This window comes from Scomber japonicus, chromosome 3, assembly GCF_027409825.1.
Source record: "Scomber japonicus isolate fScoJap1 chromosome 3, fScoJap1.pri, whole genome shotgun sequence".
NCBI classification, from domain to species: Eukaryota; Metazoa; Chordata; class Actinopteri; order Scombriformes; family Scombridae; genus Scomber; species Scomber japonicus.
In genome coordinates, this window is record NC_070580.1 from 24,094,833 (window position 1) to 24,113,422 (window position 18,590).

The window sequence follows — 18,590 nt, forward strand, 5'->3', positions numbered from 1 at the left end:
GTGACTGTTTTATATAGATAACAAAACACATAAAGCTGTACATCAAAATGAATGGATCCAGGATTTAGTTTCCTTACCTGCTTTCACCATTCAGTGCTTAGTTAACAAAAGTACACAGGTAGGCTAAGGAGGAGCAAAAGATTTGTTTCCATGAAACATTTTAGTGACTTTCAGCTCTTTGTTTTGGTTTTGCATACTGCAGATCAACTGTCTACTGTAGGTTCACTCTCATTGCTCTCATCATCCTTGTTTCCAATCATATAGGCTAAGAAAGACAGTGGGCAACTGATTTCAGCAAGAAAGATCTGACAAACCAATTGTACAGTACCTGACTAGCACCACATGGCAGACGACAAGGTTGGAGACTAATTGCTCTTTTCCATTGCGGGAGCCTAACCACCTGTAACTTGAAGCCTCCCATAGGAATTTCAAAGCAGGTAGAGGACAATGGAAACAAGAGCAAAACCTATAGTTGTAAATTCAGTGATGGAAAAACACTATTAACTGGTGAATATAGTGGATCATTTAGCAGCTCAAGAGCCAAATACTGTATTTCCCTCAGAAGTTAAAGGAGACCAAAACATAGCCAGGAGAGTGAATGCTTCACAAGCTGGCTAGAAACATGACTCCTGATGTGTTCATAGACTGTCTATAACTGTCTATAACTGTCTGCTAAAGATATTTGCTTTAACAACTTCATACTGTAGGGCGATAACATGGCAGTGTAGAGTTTTCAGCTTGTTCTGCTGCACCAAAGTGGCCCAAAAACCTCTGTTAATACTGGTTAAATGTGAGGGGATTAAGCAATGTGGAGGGTTTTTAATTTTTCCAAAAGTCCTTTCCCCCTCTCATAAAAATATCCCTGCAGACATAATCTCAAATTGAATCAGCTGTATGGAGGAAATGAAGTTGGCTTATTAATGGCTGACAACTGCATCCACCAAATAAATAATGTATGTGACAGCTCCTCTGATGTGCTCAAAAGAAAGCTAATAAAAAGGATGTCAAACAAACCTTTTAAGATATAAGACATAGATTAATTCAAACAGAACATTTGATCTGACATGTCAAAAGCAACTACAAATATAGTTCATGTTACAGTTGACACTGTCGCCTGCTGTGCCACTCTGAGCTTCTATAGTATTGCAGTATATCAGTTTACAGTGCATTACATCACTAATGCAAATACTGTACCCATTTTAATCCTCCTCTTCCTGTATGACTTCAGAGGGACGTGGCAGGCAGACACACAGGCTTTGTGGCTGACTGATAAGAAGCTGTGCTGCTTGGTTGGTTAACATACCTGCTCTCTCCACCAATCCCTGATGGCTGTATGTCAACGAGGCAGGATTTAACGTGCAGCAAACACTGTGGCAACACTTGTTTTAAACTGTCATTGATTTGGCCTGTCCTGTGTGAACTGTTTTCTACATCTAACAAACAGTAAAAATCAAAGACAATATTCTGTTAACAGGCAAAAATAAAATCACTTCCCTTTTGTGTTTTGTAACAATGTCTTGCTTTAATATAAATACAGCAGAAGTTAAAAAAAGAAAAAAAGAAGAAGCATTTATACATTTTATTTAAAGTCTACAATAATTCTTTCTTCTTGAGAGCGTTTCATATATAATTTAAAGATCCCCTCAAGACATGTTTTAAGATGTAGATAAAATGCTCTACTTGAATAATAATTTCTGTCTGGTACGGTTTTTCCACACACAAAAAGTTCAGTTATCAGGTTAAAATCAACAAAAATGAACTCCTTTTCCCCTCATTAAAAATGCCAGAATGGATGAATACATAAATACAAAGTCCATATAAAAATAATAAAAATAAAAGGTCTGTTTTCAAATTTCCACATTATATTTGTGTAAATTCTACGACTACGACTGGTTCTAAACTGGTCTTCTAGTTTCAAATTCTGCACATACATCATTCTGCACAGTGAAGCTCACACATCCAACTGAAGGAATGAAAAGAAAAAAACAATTGAGTGGAACGTTATATATATTTAATAATATAAAGAATCACATTCAAGGAATTAAAGAAATTAAGATTTCTTACTGCTTGTAAAAAATATAAACAGTAAATATTTTTCCCCCTGCACATTATTTTGGAGATTGAGCTCTTAGGCAATTAGCCTAGCTTAGCATAAAGTCTGGAGGCAGAGGGAAACAGTTAGATACACTGTCTCTAAAGGTGAAGAATTTGCATATCAGTGCCTCTAAAGCTGGCTAATTGACACATATCTCATATCTGTTTAATCCATTTTCACACAACTTTGCATTTGATAAACACTTTTCATTTTCAATAAAAGGTCTACCTATTAATTAAGGTAAAACTGTTTGCTTACAGAATCATATTCTATAAGCACTTCATAATAAAAAACAAAATGAAACACTTTTCAACACTATTAGTGCAATGATAAATTGGAATAATCCAGTGGCGATCAAAAGTAACGCCACATCTAAATAACAACATAAAGGTAAAAGTGACAGTCACATCTTGACCCACAACTTCTTTACACACTGAAAATAGAAAATATCATATATTTACATGTGTTTCATGGTGTCATACCCATCACATTTAGCTCATCATGACTCAATTTCTTTGCATTCTTCCATCCTTTCTTCATTCATCCCTCCAGCTCAGGAAAATAATCAGCTGTCAGCAGCTTTATCTCTGGATGCTGCAGGACCAGGAGCGAGGTGTCACCAGCTCCCAGAAACTATTCTGTTAGGAAACAGTCAGAGTTTGTCTAAATATTCATACAGCTCACCTCTTCCTCCTCCTCCTTCTAGTAACATTATCTTTAATCCTTTTACATATTATATATTATCATCATTTATTGTCAAATAATCTAATTTTGCAGATGTCACTTCTATTTTTAGCAGGCTAAAACAGGTCTGTCTTAAGTCATTGTGTGTGTGTGTGTGTGTGTGTGTGTGTGTGTGTGTGTGTGTGTGTGCGCGCACGTGTATGCATGTGTGTGTGTGTGCATGTGTGTGTGTGACAACACTGGATTTAGCTTGGCATACACAGAGATGGCGTAGTTCATAGTAGAGTGAGTAGTAGAGTAAGAATGTTAAGTACATCTGTGCCCATCTGTCATGAAAATCCTTCCCCCACATCTGTGACTTCATCAAATGCTTGAAGTTGAAGTGGGCTCTTTAAGGGTTAAATACATGTCAGATTTACACAAAAACTACTACAGTATGGGGTTATGTGTATCAGTGGGGTGTGTTCTGGGTGTGTTATCTCTTTAATAACACATTTATGCACATTGTACATGTACATACAGTATGTAGTAACAGATGCTCATGAATGAGTGCTGAGATGACAAAGCCAGGATAATGAAAGAGTGAAAGCAGTTATTTGTTCAACAGACACACTCATCTGGTTACTGACGTCTGTGTGACGTCCAATTCGAGCACCAGGGTTGTGTAATCTAGTTATGTCGTATATGTGAGTTTTTTTCTCGTGTTTTATTCTAGTCTTAGTGTCAATTGTATTTAAAGTTTATCTGTCTACTGTCTAATGATGTAATTGTAGTGATGTGTACAAACACACACTGAACAGTTTGAAATCCACAACAGTCACATAGTGTCTACTTATGTATCTGTAGCTCCGTCTATTTAAAGGAAAGGTTTTTGATCTTGTTTAGTTATGCACAACTTTTTGCCTCATCACTCCATTCTGTTGCATCTTCTCAATGCATTTAAACATCAGTCCAGTGGGACAGGTGTTTAGACTTTCAAACAGCTTAATAAATCTCTCAGAGGAAGAATCCCATTGATTCTACATTAAATAATATGAAACAGCATTTATAAAAAGGTCTAGGCAGATAAAAAGTAAACTTATTTTTTTAGAGCTGAAATGGTATCTATCTATAAAGATTCTAATTTAATCAGCACAGGGCCTCCTATGGTATTGCTCCTTGTGGCCTTTTCACCACCTGCTGAGTGTATGTTGGTGGAGTACTTACCCCTGTACGAGGACAGTGTATCTGTGCGTACCACTCCTGGCAGTACAGACACACCTGGACGCCCTGACCGAGGAAGAGACACGCCCACATGATGACATTGAAGACAGGGCTCTGCCGCTTGTCGTTCATGGTAAAGTTGAACACCACTAAAAGAGGACAACATGATATGAGTGGATGTTGTTGTTGTTGTTGATGTTGTCTATTTTTTTGGGTGGGTGGGGGAAATTATCTGTAGCTAAACAGTAACACTTTATTTGTGTAGGACATTAGTAAGGGACAAACAGTACAAATGAACACATTTTGGCAAATGACAACTTTGAGTTGCAAAGGACAAGGACACAATGCACATGTTTCTTGAAATATAATGAGAGCACTCCCCTGAAAACACCAAATGGATGTCTGTTAGAGTGAATAATTACAGATTTTAACTTTGAAGGCTTGAAGGCAGAGTCCAGGAAGTAAAAAGGGGAAATTTACATATTTTTAACAAGCTATGGACGTACAATTCAGAAGCGCTGCTTAGAATTCAGCAATGGTAATGATGCACTGTAGGCACTGAATATTTTCTTTCTTGTTCTTTTCTCAATTTAATGTTTCCTTTTTTATATTTTCATGTCATAGCAACCATGTTAGAGCATAGAATGGCAATCATTTCTGTTATGAAAATAATTCCCTGAATAATGAGTATATCCCTCACCTCCAATGACTGCAAAGAGGAAAAACATGACAGGATAGAAGAAGCCGAAGCCCATGGCCAAGGCGTACTCATGGACCACAGCAGAGACGATGAACACGGAGAGCATGGCAGCTGTTCGGAATTTCCTTTTCGACAGCTGCAGGGATCAGAGAACGAAACAGAGAAAGACTCAAAGTTCAGGGGTCAGGCTCGTTCAGAGGAGAATCTGTGTCACTAGAATTACGGGATGGATTTTAAGACAAGTATACACGCTTCACCATGTGACACTCTGCTTTGCACATGCAGACAGAACTATAATATGACATTTACATTTTGTTTGTAGTTGTTATTTATTTATCAACTGTATTTAATTTTGGTTTGCTGTACTGTATGATGTTCAGCTCACCCAGAGGAAGTCTCTGTATCCATAGTAATAAAGCCAGTCGTGAACCACCACATTCCAGGTACGATAATAGTTGGCAAAAGATGTTGAGTTCCACCAGTCCTGGAAAAAAAGAGGATAATTAAATTAGCATGTGTGTGGATAAAAATAAAAAGAGTTTAGGGGCCTGAATTCATTCATCCATTTTCAAAACTACAAAACAAAACGTCAGATTGTTAGTGTATAGATTAAACAAATGAGATGTGCCATATTATTTGTTTATACAAGCTAAGGTAATTGCCTCCTGGCTGTAATGTACAGACATGAGAGAGGTATTAACAAATGGAACATTTCCTGTAATGTACGTCTGTAGCTTTAAGATTTGGCCAAAAGACAGAAGTTGAAATGAGGTTTTTGGCTAACACATGATGCTGATCTGTGTGTATGGAAAAATAAATTCAAAAATAGTTCTGTACAGTGCACATTGTTTGACTTTTGGTTCACATACAGCAGCATTACAAGATGGATCTTTACTTCAGAATGACTTAGACCTAAATCAGTCAGCCAATAAGAGTATATCCAAATGCTTATGTATAAGCATGCATTGTGTACATTCTCAGTTATGGCAGAAAGTCACATGATCACACAATAAGAGGGGAAGTGGACAACAGAGAGGGTAGGCAGGTATTTTCAGACACAGTCTAAGTCAGAGTTTAGTTTCAAGAACAAATTGTACCAGTAGTATTTGATTATTTCAAACTGTTGTGGGACACAATGCTCTAATTTCCCTTGACAGTAATCATAAATTTCCCACCTGGAAAAGCAAGCATGTCTGAAAATAATGATTCACGTGGGAGGTGATGCCACACAAAAGCAGCCGTACCTTGTAGAACATTCTGTCAGCAAAACGCAGCAGCTCCCCAAAGAGGTTCAGCCAGCAGTGCAGGAAGGCAAAGAAACACAACAGAAGGAACATTATACCTGTGACACACAACACACACACACACACACACACACACACACACACACACACACACACACACACACACACACACACACACACACACAGACCGAGAGAGAAGAGGGGTTATAAGAAACACTTCGATTCTGGGCATTGCTCCCAGCTTCCTCATAAGAATTGTAAGTTGACACTGATGCTTTTATATCGGCAGTTACTCAAACAGCTATTCACTTAAAGAGAGTAATAAACATGCCAGTCTTTGAGTACCTGGTCTGATTGCATAATAGCATATTTAATCTTATCACTTAAAAACTGGAGACTGTTTCCTCCATTTGGATTGAGAGTAATATATTAACCAGTACTGACTCTCTCAGAGGACAGAAAATAGAGATTATAAGCAGAAGTTATAGTACTACAATGCAGTCACAGGTGAATTTGACTTTATATGTTTGCTTTACATGCAACTTCTTTCTAATATTGCCACTATTAATAATATTGTGCAACTTTGTACTGTGGTTGTATGTGTGTGTGTGTGTGTGTGTGTGTGTGTGTGTGTGTGTATGTGTGAGTTCATGCTTTTTGGCTGATAGAGAATACCTGGTAGTATTGAGTTGAACACAGCCAGAACAAATGTCCGTTTACTAAAAGGCTGGTTGGTCTCATTTTTGAAGAAGGGCACACAAAGTCGCACCAGGATGAAGTAGCTGTAAAACAAGCAGCCCAAGATCTGCAAATGAAACATAAAGAAATATAAGAAATATAAGAAAAGTTACAATGACACCCTTAAGAAAGAAAAACACCCAATATAGAGAACACACATATTGAGAATCAGCACTAGATATTTGAAGATACTGATGTACAGTATGATGTCAAAGACTAAAGCTATTAAGCACTTGCTTCACAGTGTGACACAGGGACAATCTCTCCTAAGCCAGTAACCCCACAAAGTCCTGCTTAGCATGTTGTATTATGTATTCCAACTCAAAGATGATTAAATGTGTAAGTGAAAATGAAAACATCTCGCAGAGTTTCGTCTTACCATGCCAAGAGTAACGCCAACATAATTCCATCTTATGTGGCTATTCCTACAAAGAACAGACAGAATACAACTACTTCAGAAATGCATACTGTAGTACTGTACATTGTGTCTGTTGTGTGTCCTTTTCTTTATGTCAGGTTGCCTCACACTGCCTGTTGGCATGACTATATATAGACATACTTTGTCATCCTAAATTATAGACTCCAGATCCCATCTCCTATCTCTCTAATTGGACATGATTGCTTTTAAATTAATCTCTCTCTCTCTCTCTCTCTCTCTCTCTCTCTCTCTCTCTCTCTCTCTCTCTCTCTCTCTCTCTCTCTCTCTCTCTCTCTCTCTCTCTCTCTCTCTCTCTCTCTCTCTCTGTTTTTCAGGTTCTCTCCTTTAATATAGATTTTCATTTGTCATTCTGGTGGGTTTTGAAGCTGCAGTTAATGACAAATCCCAACCACTACTTAGCTTCAAATTGTTGTACCAAGAGTTTACGCTGTAAAGATAAATATGACATTCAGCTGTCATTTGTATTCACATCATTTCACTAATTATAGGAGCAGAGCGCAGGATGAGTAAAAGGGATTGAGGGAACAGTAAAAAATGTATCTTACCGGGGATATGATTCTCTGTAGATGAGAGTTGGACAGAAAAGGAAGTAGAGATAACTGGAAAGTGTAGGGAATTTGGGATTCTCTCCTGAAAAAAACAACAAAAAACAATAACACAACAATTTATTGGTAAATGTGATTGGTCCAGTTTTAAATTCTTAGACCTGGTGATGAAAAAGCTTTTAACAGTCACAGGTTTCTTTTATTTCAAAGGTCTGTGGCTCCAACAAGCTTTGTGTTTCATTATGTGACATAATAGCCGCCATTAAACAGTTTCATTTGTGTTTTCTAAAGCTTCACTGTGCCTTAAAGTAGGAACCTGTAAACTAATGGCTGTCTTTAACGTGAAACTAGTAGGCTTATTACAAAATCATTAAGACATTATGTGAAATTGTCAGCCTTAAAGCTTCTAATCTCTTTTTATATATTATTTGCTGTATTTCAGTCAAGCTTTAGCAACTTACCATCACTGAAGACAGTTTTTTTATGGTGAAAGAGTGCTGTTTTTTGAAAATCTGTGTTAAACAAGGAGCTTATTTTCAAATCCACATTCAAACTGAGACATGCAGAAACTTCTATACTTCTTTTTGTTAGTTTTACTGTTTTACCCAGGATTATGTCAATTGGAGGTATTGACACTGCATAGAGTCAGTATTAAAGTTCATTACCATGAGAATTCACTGGCAAAGGCTAGAGAAACATTAGAGAAACATTAGTTTCCTAACTTTATCTCCTACTTACATACCTTTACAGTCCTCTTACCCCATGGGATGTATATACTTGTATGTGAGGGTATATATTGTTATTTTTAACTTCAGCATGAATCATAATGCAGTATCCTGCTGAGTTCTGTTTCAGTCATTTTTCTCCAGTGTCTCGGAGCAATGCCGTGAGTAATGATATTGCCTGAGGAATAAACACACCTGACATCAAAATAAATCAATACAGTACCTTCCGTTGGCTTATTCTTCATAATAACAGGAGCAGTTTCTCTCATGAATGAGTAGCTCTTCATCAGGAATCGAATCTGGAAGACAATCATATCTGCAGTTATAACGTGAAGTGAGACATGATGTATCAGTATTAAGAGCATCTATATTGTCTCTTAATTACATGAATCATCAAAGTGTCTGAAGCAAAACAATTTTATGGCTTCATCCTTTGTTTCCAATGCTATATGGTTTATATATATCATTGATATATGATTTTTTTCTGCACATACACCTTTATTCAACAGTGGACAGACAGAAAACATGGGAGAGAGAGGGGGGTCTGACATGCAACAAAGGACCTCCGGCCAGAACTGGGGTCGGCTGCATATGTGGCATGTGCTCTAACCACTTGACCACCTGCGCACCCCAATATATTGTTTATTTGAGTTACAGTTATATCTTCTGTAATGAATCAAGATGAAGTACAACTAAAGGGAAATGTATGACAGGACAGACTGACTCAACTACAGAACTGGTTTATCTTTCTTTTTTTTAGCAATTCAATAAATGTAACATTTACATTTCATTTGTGCATTAACATCTATATCAAACAGTGATAAATAGTCTCAGAGTTACAAATAGACTGATTGGACCAGGGTACAATGAGGATTGGGACTGGCTTTCCCAAGTGTATCTAAGCACTGAGATTATCTCAGTCCATCGAATGGAGCTGAAATGATCTAAGTACTAAGACGGTTTTGGGAGACTGGGGCCAGTATAATAAAGAGGATGAGAAGGTATTACAGCATGTGTCCATGGTGTACAACTGTTGGCTACACTGAGATCTGCTGTCTCTTTGATGGCTTTCCACTTGGAAAGCTCCCATCCCTGCTTTCCTTATTACAATGTTCTGCTGGTGGCAATGAATGGCTGCATTTAACATTTGGATTACCAATAAAAATACTGTTATCTACAGTGCAGGCTTTTTTTTCTGTAGAGGTTGTTTCTAATAACAATTTTTTTTTGCCTGGGTTTTATTCTGTCGGTTTGATTTCATGCTCAGCAGCAGTTCACATTGCAATAAAAATCACATTAATTGTTCTGCAGGAGTTATTGAAATATATGTGACACCAAACCTGAAAACCTAATTTTTTCAGGAGGAAAGCTGCTGGAACTGCAAGAACTAATGCTCTGCTTGTGTGAAAAATGTAATTTTGAATGACAAATTGTGGAGTGTGTATAGCTGCTATTCCCAGTGATCACACATGAAGCCTTCTGTTAGTTCACATAGAGCAGTGAAGTGCTCACATGAGCTGCTCTACATTAACTGTCTCATTCTCGCTCTGTATCACTGACTCATTAATGTATCAACTGTTTGACTACCAGCTGACTAGTAACATCCAATCACATACATATAAGAGTACTCAGCTGCTTTTATCAACTGTGCGTTCTCACTTTTACTCTGCTAATTTCCTATGCTTACTCTGCTTGCTGTCCCATCTTCTACAACAATAAACCTCCTTGTTTGGTATTGTTATCTCAGCTAAGCTCTGACTCTGTACAGGTGTGTTTCAATGGGGAGTTCTTTGTATTGTTGTTGTTTTGTTTTGTTTTTTGCAGAATTGTTATTGCTGCTTAGATTCGTTGAGAGTTTCCTCAAAGAGCAAAGTATTTTCCAGTAATTCAAACTGTATGAATATGAAATTTCTTCCTGAAATTATGAATTCATGTGTCCATTGCAACTATTTACAAGTGAATAGGCTACAATACATAGAGTAACACTCCACCTTGTTTTTAGTTTGATGCATCTAAATAACACATCTCATCTTTATTATGAAAGTGCACTGAGACTCAGGGGAAATTTACGTTTGCATTCTCTGTGTTCTTTGAAGTCAGCCTAACTGCCAACAATACTTTGTCTCCTCAAGTGGCGCTGCTAAAGGATTAGGAGGTGCTGACAGTATGACTGTCATAAAAGAACACCTCAACTTCTGCAGTTTTTTTAAAACCTCATGAATAGCAAGGGTGAACATGTTTTGACACTTATTTATGTTTAGGTATCTTTTCAGACTATTTTTAGTTCTTTGTGCTTTTTAGTTCATCTCAGTGTGTGCATGTGTCATCTATTTTGTTTTATTCTGTTCACTGATATTATTTCTGACTAGTTTATCAACTCACCTCTACATGGTTCTACTGTTTGGTGTGGATGACATACTGACTGATACTCAGTTTTTGGGGCCAATATTGGTATGTGAAAGTTTAAACAATATATTGATAAGGATCACTCAAATTAGGGTATTAAATGATTGTAACCAAGATACTTTATGTACTCAAATTGACACTTTTCATAAAGCCAGCACTGTTAATAAATGACCACAAAAAAATCATCTGTGCAATTCTGTACTGGAATTTCTTGTTACTTATTGTATCCTGATTCGTTATATGTGTGATAAGTTTAAAATGGCAAGCATACAATATTGTGGATGGCATTTACATTGAAATGTCCTGTGGGGGGGGGGCAACATTTTAGCACTTATAGCATTTACAAAGAACAATCTTTATAAATGAATGAACTCATAATACAATTGCTACTTGAAATTTACTTATGGGCCCAGTAAAAGCTTCACTATGTTTATTCTTGAAACACACACACAAACACTCACCTGCTCCAATATAACAATAAACCGTGAAGCTGGTGGCAGTTGGTAGTGTATGACCACATAGATGGGGAAAAATCCCAGCACACAGGTCTGTATGGCAGACAGCAATAGACCTGTCCCCAGGGACAGCCCCAACTTGGAAGGGAAGATGTGATACATTGACCCCCAAGACACCACAGTGTAGTAGGGAACCAGCAGAGTGTAAGAAAACATAAGCATCCACACCCAGGTGACAGTGCCCAGTTTCCCAAAAGCGTAGAAGAACAGGTCAAACTCCAGGACCAACCTGAAATTTAGGAACAAAATTAAAGTGGTCAGCTGGATAAAAGGACGCTACATAAAGTACATACAGAGTATTGCATAAAGACAAGAAAAAGTCATAAAAATGCTGTTTTTAGTCTCTGATTTAAGGCAGATGTTGGAAAATCAACAAAGTACTGTAGAAGCCAGTGGGTGGTAATTGTATGTGTATAACATTATTTAAAACCCAGCCACTTTGTTCTGTGCAAGTTAAAGTGACCATTAAAAAAAATCATATTAAAGCATGAATGGCTTTAATAAATGTGCAGGCATACTGAAACTCATTGCTCCAATTACTTTCTCCTATTTGAGCTGACGCCTCCGGTGATAATAGATGTAAATACCCACTCATTGGTGCATGTTGAAGGATTTGTTTAAAATTCATCAGGGCCAATTGCAAGGGTCATTATTTCTTCCATTGATTTACCCATCAATGTTAACTGAGGGCAGATATGTGGAATCATTTGCACACAATGGAATTGCCTGCTAGCACTTATTCCAGTGAGAAATGTAAGAATTAAACTTAGAAGCCTCCAACTGTAAACAGCAACCAAATCATTACTGAACTGCCCAAAGCAACAGCAGAAATACTCAGAGGGATTGATTGCTCTATCTTTCTCCTGCCAGAAGAGCAGACAGGCAGGGAGGGATGGCGAGAGGGATGGGGGAATAGAGGGAGGGACACAAGAAGGTTTAGCTGGAGAAAAAAAGATAAGAAGTGAGTAAGAAGTTTTTTTAAGGCTTCAAGGTAATTGAGTTTCTATTAGACTTGGTTCGTTCAGGGTCGTAAAGTTTGAGACCTGTCACTGCTGTAAACATATAAGACTCCACAGGGAAATGCACACATCTCACACACACCTGCCCTGGTCAATGTAGTCGACAGCTAGCGTGCTCAGGCAGAAGATGAGGAGCACGGCGATGAACATGTGGTAGATGGTCCTGATGTGGCTGATCTCAAACAGTTCACTGATGAAGAGGAGGAAACACAGAGACAGGATTAACAAATTCTCTCATACAGTAAAAGCGGCTCAACGTTCTATTTCTGGGCTCATCTGTATTCATACTTAATGTTTATGGAGCTAGAATAAACACACCTACAAACATGATGGTGGGTTTATGTGAATGATCTGTTTCTGTATAAACTGCTACATGTATATGTGGACCACATAAATACTGATCTTTGTTATAATGCCAGTCTTTCTTTAAAATGTTCTTCAATTTCAGAAAACATTCATGATTTCTCAGGTATCAGAATGGTATATGAGGCAGTTTTTAGGGGACTTAACAAGAGAAATATGTATTATGATAAATAAAAAATAAAATAATTATAAAATAAATACAGAACATTCAATATTGGCTTTAATAAATACACATTTTTGGTTTTATGTCATTTTATGTTGGAGTATATTGATTTAATGTTGATGACCTTGTACTGACTTCCACACTGGTCTGCACCTCACTGTGTGTGTTGCCAAACTTAGAAACAGACCGTCAGTCTGTCATACTCACTCCAGCAGTGATGCCCTGTCCATGAACACTTTGCCATCATCCATCTTGTGAGATCTAAAACAAAATGCACAGGAAAAAAGACATACAGCAGTTAAGTCATTTACAGTAGTAAGTGATACAAATGCATCCACTTAACAAGTAAGCAGTGTGAAAAGAAAGTTCTCTTCCTCTGCTCCTCACCTAGATTTTTTTGTCGCCTTTCCATTAACTGTTGGCTGGAATTCAGTGAAAGTCATAGTTTTGTCCAGAATATCACCGAGCTGATCCTGGACCTGCTCCATGATTTTCTCCTTCACTCTCTACAGGAGGACAAATGCAGAAAAAAAACATTTTTAATTTTCTCAACTATATGTTTATTATTCACTCCACATCCCATGTACATGTAGCTTCCTATAATATGCACAGTGTTATGTATCACTTTATGCTGGATCATGTTTACTCTGAGCAGCCTTAACTTCTGTATTTGCTCTTTTCAAATGAGTAAGACAGATGAGGGGCAACATTTCTGAGGGACTGTTGGCCTGGCTGGGAGTGAGTTACCTGTGCATGTTTCTGCCACTGTCTCTCGTCTTCTTCCTGTGCATTATTATGACTCCCAGCTGCGGAGAAAAGAACATACTTGCCTAAATCAGTCAACGGTGAGTAAAGTATGCTGCACACATGGCACGTAAAACAGGTTATTCAGTGCATAAATAGGGAGAAAAGGTGGAGAAATAAATAGTGGAACAGATGTTAGAAGAATCCCATATGTTGCACATATTTAAGTACATAAGTATTTCTACATGTAGAAAGTGAAAGAAAATCTTATTTTAGGACCATGAAGTAACCATGCTTAAAATGAGCTTGAGTTCAATGAGCTTTAAAGGGTTTTGTAATAGTACAGTAGGATTTTGTAAATGCTTTTTGTTCTTCTTGCTTTCCCCTTTCTAATAAAATATACATTGAAATTGAAATCTGCCTCAGTCTGTAAGTAATCATACAAATAAAAAGAACAAGAAAATATGCATTTACTTCCAACAAAACAATACAACACAATAACACTACATAGAATATTTTCTATGTATGGGGGAGTATGTAAATATATTATTATGCATACTGTGACTGGAGATCTCATCTGATGTACGGGTCTTGATGTTTCTTTGCCGCACTCCATTCGGTTTCTCTTCAGTCGTCATGGTAACCACTGACCCTGGCCACAACACTTAGGGCTATACGTACTGGAAGTCAGCTGGAGGATCCTGTGCATATCATAGTTGCAGATTAGTTTTAGACACACTGTTGCTTCCCTGAGGTTAAATGATGGAAATGTGTCGTTATGTGTCAAGTTGGGAGACCCTCAAAGCACTAGTAGAGCTTTTTGACCTTACTCAGAAAAATTAGGATACACACATGGTTCAGTTTCAATTCTTAATCTGAGGTAAATCCACATTAGATTTCTCAGAACAGAAATCAGATACTGCACTTCTTTCTTTGAACTGAAGCACCCCAATAACTGATGTCAAATTAAGTTTTTTCCCACTGAAAGGTAGAACAAGGGTGCAACATGCTTGTAGGCTTCAACCTTTAGTGAGCAGTGCAGAAATAACTATTGATCCTTTGCTGAAGTTTGACAATGTTGCACTGAGGATCTTACAACTATAAATTGAGAGATTAAATTAGGTCACAGGCCCATTGCTGAAAGGTTGCCTCATCCTAAAATGAATTAATATTCATGATGAGCCTCCGTGCAAAGGAGGTGAGCTTCATCATGTGAATACCAAACTGAAAACATGTACAAACTCCTGGTCTGAAAGCAAAAACATATAGGTCAAGGGTTTTGAACAGTGGTTACCTACTGTTAGTTTCCATAACAAGAGTGTTATCTGCAGTCATTGCAGTTTAAGCTAAACAATGTAAACAAATGATAAACTATGTCCCCAGTGGAAGTTCACTACAGACAGAAGACTGAAGGAGAAGCTATGTGAAATAGACTTCCATGGAGGAGGGGAAAGACAATGAGTGACCTCATTTTCTAATCCATGTGTTTTGATCACTCCTCAAGAGAAATGTCACTGAAATTTGCACTGATGAGAAGACAGATCATACATTATGTGGTTGCAACACATGTGATGGCAGAGAAAAAGACCATGTTTTGTTTCTGAGCAGATGAACCCTTATGTAATGCATCTTTGTAGAGTCATTTTTACAGCAAACTGAAGATGAGGAATCATGTTTAGTCATGTCGAACTTATCGGCTTGTGCTCCTTTTTACTTTGCCACTTTCAGCTTGTCTAACTTTGGTTAAAATGTCTTATTATCTTTAAGTATAAGATTTATTGAATGTTGCTGTTTGTTATGGGAATCATAATTGATAAATAGATTTTAAGAATACCAAATAATTTGCATTAATGTTTAACCTTTTCTATAACATTTAAATTTTTCAAGATTTTTTATCATTATATTATTACATTAATCTTATAGGAACGATCAGAACAAACACGACATTTGTGACATCAGCACCACATCATGGTTTTGATGGATTGTTTTGAAATTTGGATTTAGGTTTATGTCTCACTGCCATGTTTGACAGTAAATGGGGTCAGAAATTCCAAATATGGACAAAGAAAAGCATGCCTGTATTGAACTGATGTGAAAGCAATTGTAATAGCACTTGTATGATCATTCTTATACTACATCTTAAGGCATGTATGTATTTTGGCCCCTCTTCATTAAAGAGAACATTTGAACTCAGTAATTCAATCCACGTTCTCACAAAAAATATTTTTTTAATTGAAAGCTACAAGGTCTACATGTGACTGAGTTATAGCAGTATATGTTTAGATTTTCATTTTTGATCATGCTGTAGAGTTACAAGGTTATCTTAGTTTTTCAGGGTTTTAAATATGAACATTGAGCATTCTTGTGGTGTATTAGGCTCGGATCAGTAGATGTGACTAATAGCTTCATGGCATCCTTATCTTAAAAAGTTACCTCCAAATGACAGCTTGTGAAATGTATTACCATCATTAAAATAATGCTGATGATAGCATTTCAGATGATGCTCTTATTTAGAGGAATATTAGCCAACCTGAGCTTAATTGATGTTCAAATGATGAACACATCTTCAAGATTTGTAATACTGCGGAAAATAAAGCCAACATTTATGGTCATATTTCAAAACAAACCTTTCAGTTCAAGTCCTGATCTATATCTTATCATTACTGACATATGACTGTGCAACATCTAATTTATTGCTTTGTGACGCATTTTGGTTTCTTCATTTACAGAACAAACTCAGAAATGTCAGTAAGAACTTCCAGTAATCACACTGAGTTCATTCTGCTCTGTATTTGTTACATCTTTTAAAGTACAATTTGTTCAAAACTGCAGATAGTAGGAACCAAAGAACTGTCAAATTTTAAATCATAAAAGTGGCTGATGTTAGACACAGATGTGTCAGGTGGAGGTGACATTCACAATAAATATTTGTCACAGTGTCAGCTTTGTACTCACAGTCTTTTATCCTCTGGCACAGTCAGCGGTCCACATGGGGTGAGAGGCTCTGTTTCAACTGATGCTTCCCCACCGAGAGAGTTGATGGAGTGTTATAAGAAGTCTGTGTCACAGTTCTTGTGATCTGTGTCCTCTCCTTTTCGCTGCTGCTATTTTGCACTTTGCCCTTTTGGCTGCTGGCTCTGGGTAGACCAAGTCCTCTGCTGTCCAATCCCTTTACACCTCCTCTAGCGGATGTATGAGATCATGCAGCAAAACAATAAAATCGGATCTGTTCACTGGGATTCAAGGGGGCTGTTGTTACAAAATGCATTATTATTGATTTTTATGTATATTTTTTGGCCTAGCTGAACAACACTGAGAGTCTACAGTCATGGTAGGACTTCCTCATACTTTATTTAGGAAAAGCTACGCTTAGTGCTGACATCAGCACTTTAACATGCATTTCAATACAATAGTCAATTAGCACTAAACAAGTACAGCTGAGGCTGATGGGAATATCAGTTATTACTATTCATCTTGAGGTAGATATGATTGTCTCCACCAAATTTCACGTTAATCCGTTCAATAGTTTTTGAGACACCCAAAACCAAACATGTTGACCTCAAGATGGCGCTACAAGGAAAACTCAGGGGATCATCAAAGTCAGTAGAATTCATCTACTGGGGGTCATGAAGAAGATTTGTACCAAAATGTAATAACAATCAATCCCATACCTGATGAAATATTTCAGTCTGGACAAAAGTGGTGGCTTGATGAACAGTGCCATGCACAAAAACACACAAGAATATCTTATTAACTGTAACAAAATAATGCTGGGTGTCTGAAAGGTCTCAGTCATTCGGATTAAAATAAAACTTGTAAACTTTCTTATTTGGGGATACAATCATGTCTGCTAACGTGGATTTTACGCTAATAAGAAAGTATGACAGCACTTAGTGTAGGTCATACAACAACGTGCTGATCTCATAAAGATATAATAAGCACAGGAAGAGCAGTTACGCATGACGTAATGACGTTGAGAGAACAGAATGATGGCAAAGGTCATTTGACCAATGTCTAACAGTGTGATTGATTTACAAAATCAAAGCAACAGGAGACAGTGGTGTAACAAGGGTAAACAAGTCTACCTCATGGCAGCACAACCTCTCTGGGTCCTGGGTTACTCTAATCGATTTGTTTTGGTTGAATCACACTGTCACACTGTCTCACTGTTTTAACTCTAACCGACATGTTTTTTTTTTTCGGGGGGGTGGCAACAATTTGGAACATGTACCCATTAGTATTGCCATGCAAGAACCCAAAAATGCCTAAAATGTTCCAGCACAGATCAGAGTTTATCCTCATTGTACATAATCTAAATATTTAGAACATTGTGTCTAATGACTAAATCAAGAGCAAAAGTAACAATATTAAGCCTAGCATTACTGCTTCTGCTTTGTATCGTCTTGGGATGACATTGCCTCTGTTGTCAGGGCAGCTGTTCATTTGATTTGTTTTTTATGTATATTTTTACGTGCTAAAAATGGTAATGTGTAAGTGAAGAAACTGCTTAACATGTCAAATACAATAGGCGTAATAAAGTTATGACAAGACAGTGTAATAATGGTATGCATCATGGTATCATCTTTATTGAAAGGATTTTTCATGAGATAACAGTACTGTTTCTCAGCAGCTACAGAAGAAAGTACCCCATGCACTAAATCACACGCTATAAACAAACCAACCAACGCACAGATGTACAAACAAACACAGACATTTTGCCTCTGTCTTTTTTTTTATCACTCTATCATTCTTGTCATAGTTCTTGTTCTGCATATTTAGGCTACAGTATCACATATTATTTTTTTACTTTGCCAGAATATTTTCAGATCAGTTACGGTTACTGTAAGACAAACATTTAACTTCAAACAGTTCTGTATACAACCATAGTGCATGTCAGGATAATGGTTATTTCTTCATGGGTTTCATTGACTAACAGCAGGTTGAAAAAAAAAAAAAAAGAGGTCATTCACATTCCACTCCAGGTTTCTATAGGTTGTGTAAACACAC

At 37.2% G+C, this 18,590-nt stretch overlaps 1 protein-coding gene across 1 annotated transcript; it reads right to left on the reverse strand.

Annotated features, from left to right (window-relative positions):
- Positions 1 to 920: 920 nt before the first annotated feature.
- soat2 (sterol O-acyltransferase 2) lies at positions 921 to 16,685 on the reverse strand. Its single transcript, XM_053316361.1, has 16 exons — positions 16,539 to 16,685; positions 14,143 to 14,284; positions 13,587 to 13,645; positions 13,227 to 13,345; positions 13,047 to 13,100; positions 12,396 to 12,503; positions 11,241 to 11,523; positions 8,597 to 8,672; positions 7,649 to 7,733; positions 7,044 to 7,089; positions 6,602 to 6,731; positions 5,927 to 6,024; positions 5,068 to 5,166; positions 4,683 to 4,818; positions 3,986 to 4,131; positions 921 to 2,733 (listed from the first exon to the last, which is right to left on the reverse strand). Exons 2-16 carry the CDS (start codon positions 14,219 to 14,221, stop codon positions 2,677 to 2,679), a joined length of 1,575 nt encoding a protein of 524 aa, XP_053172336.1. The 5' UTR covers positions 14,222 to 14,284; positions 16,539 to 16,685; the 3' UTR covers positions 921 to 2,676.
- Between the last annotated feature and the right edge of the window lie 1,905 nt (positions 16,686 to 18,590).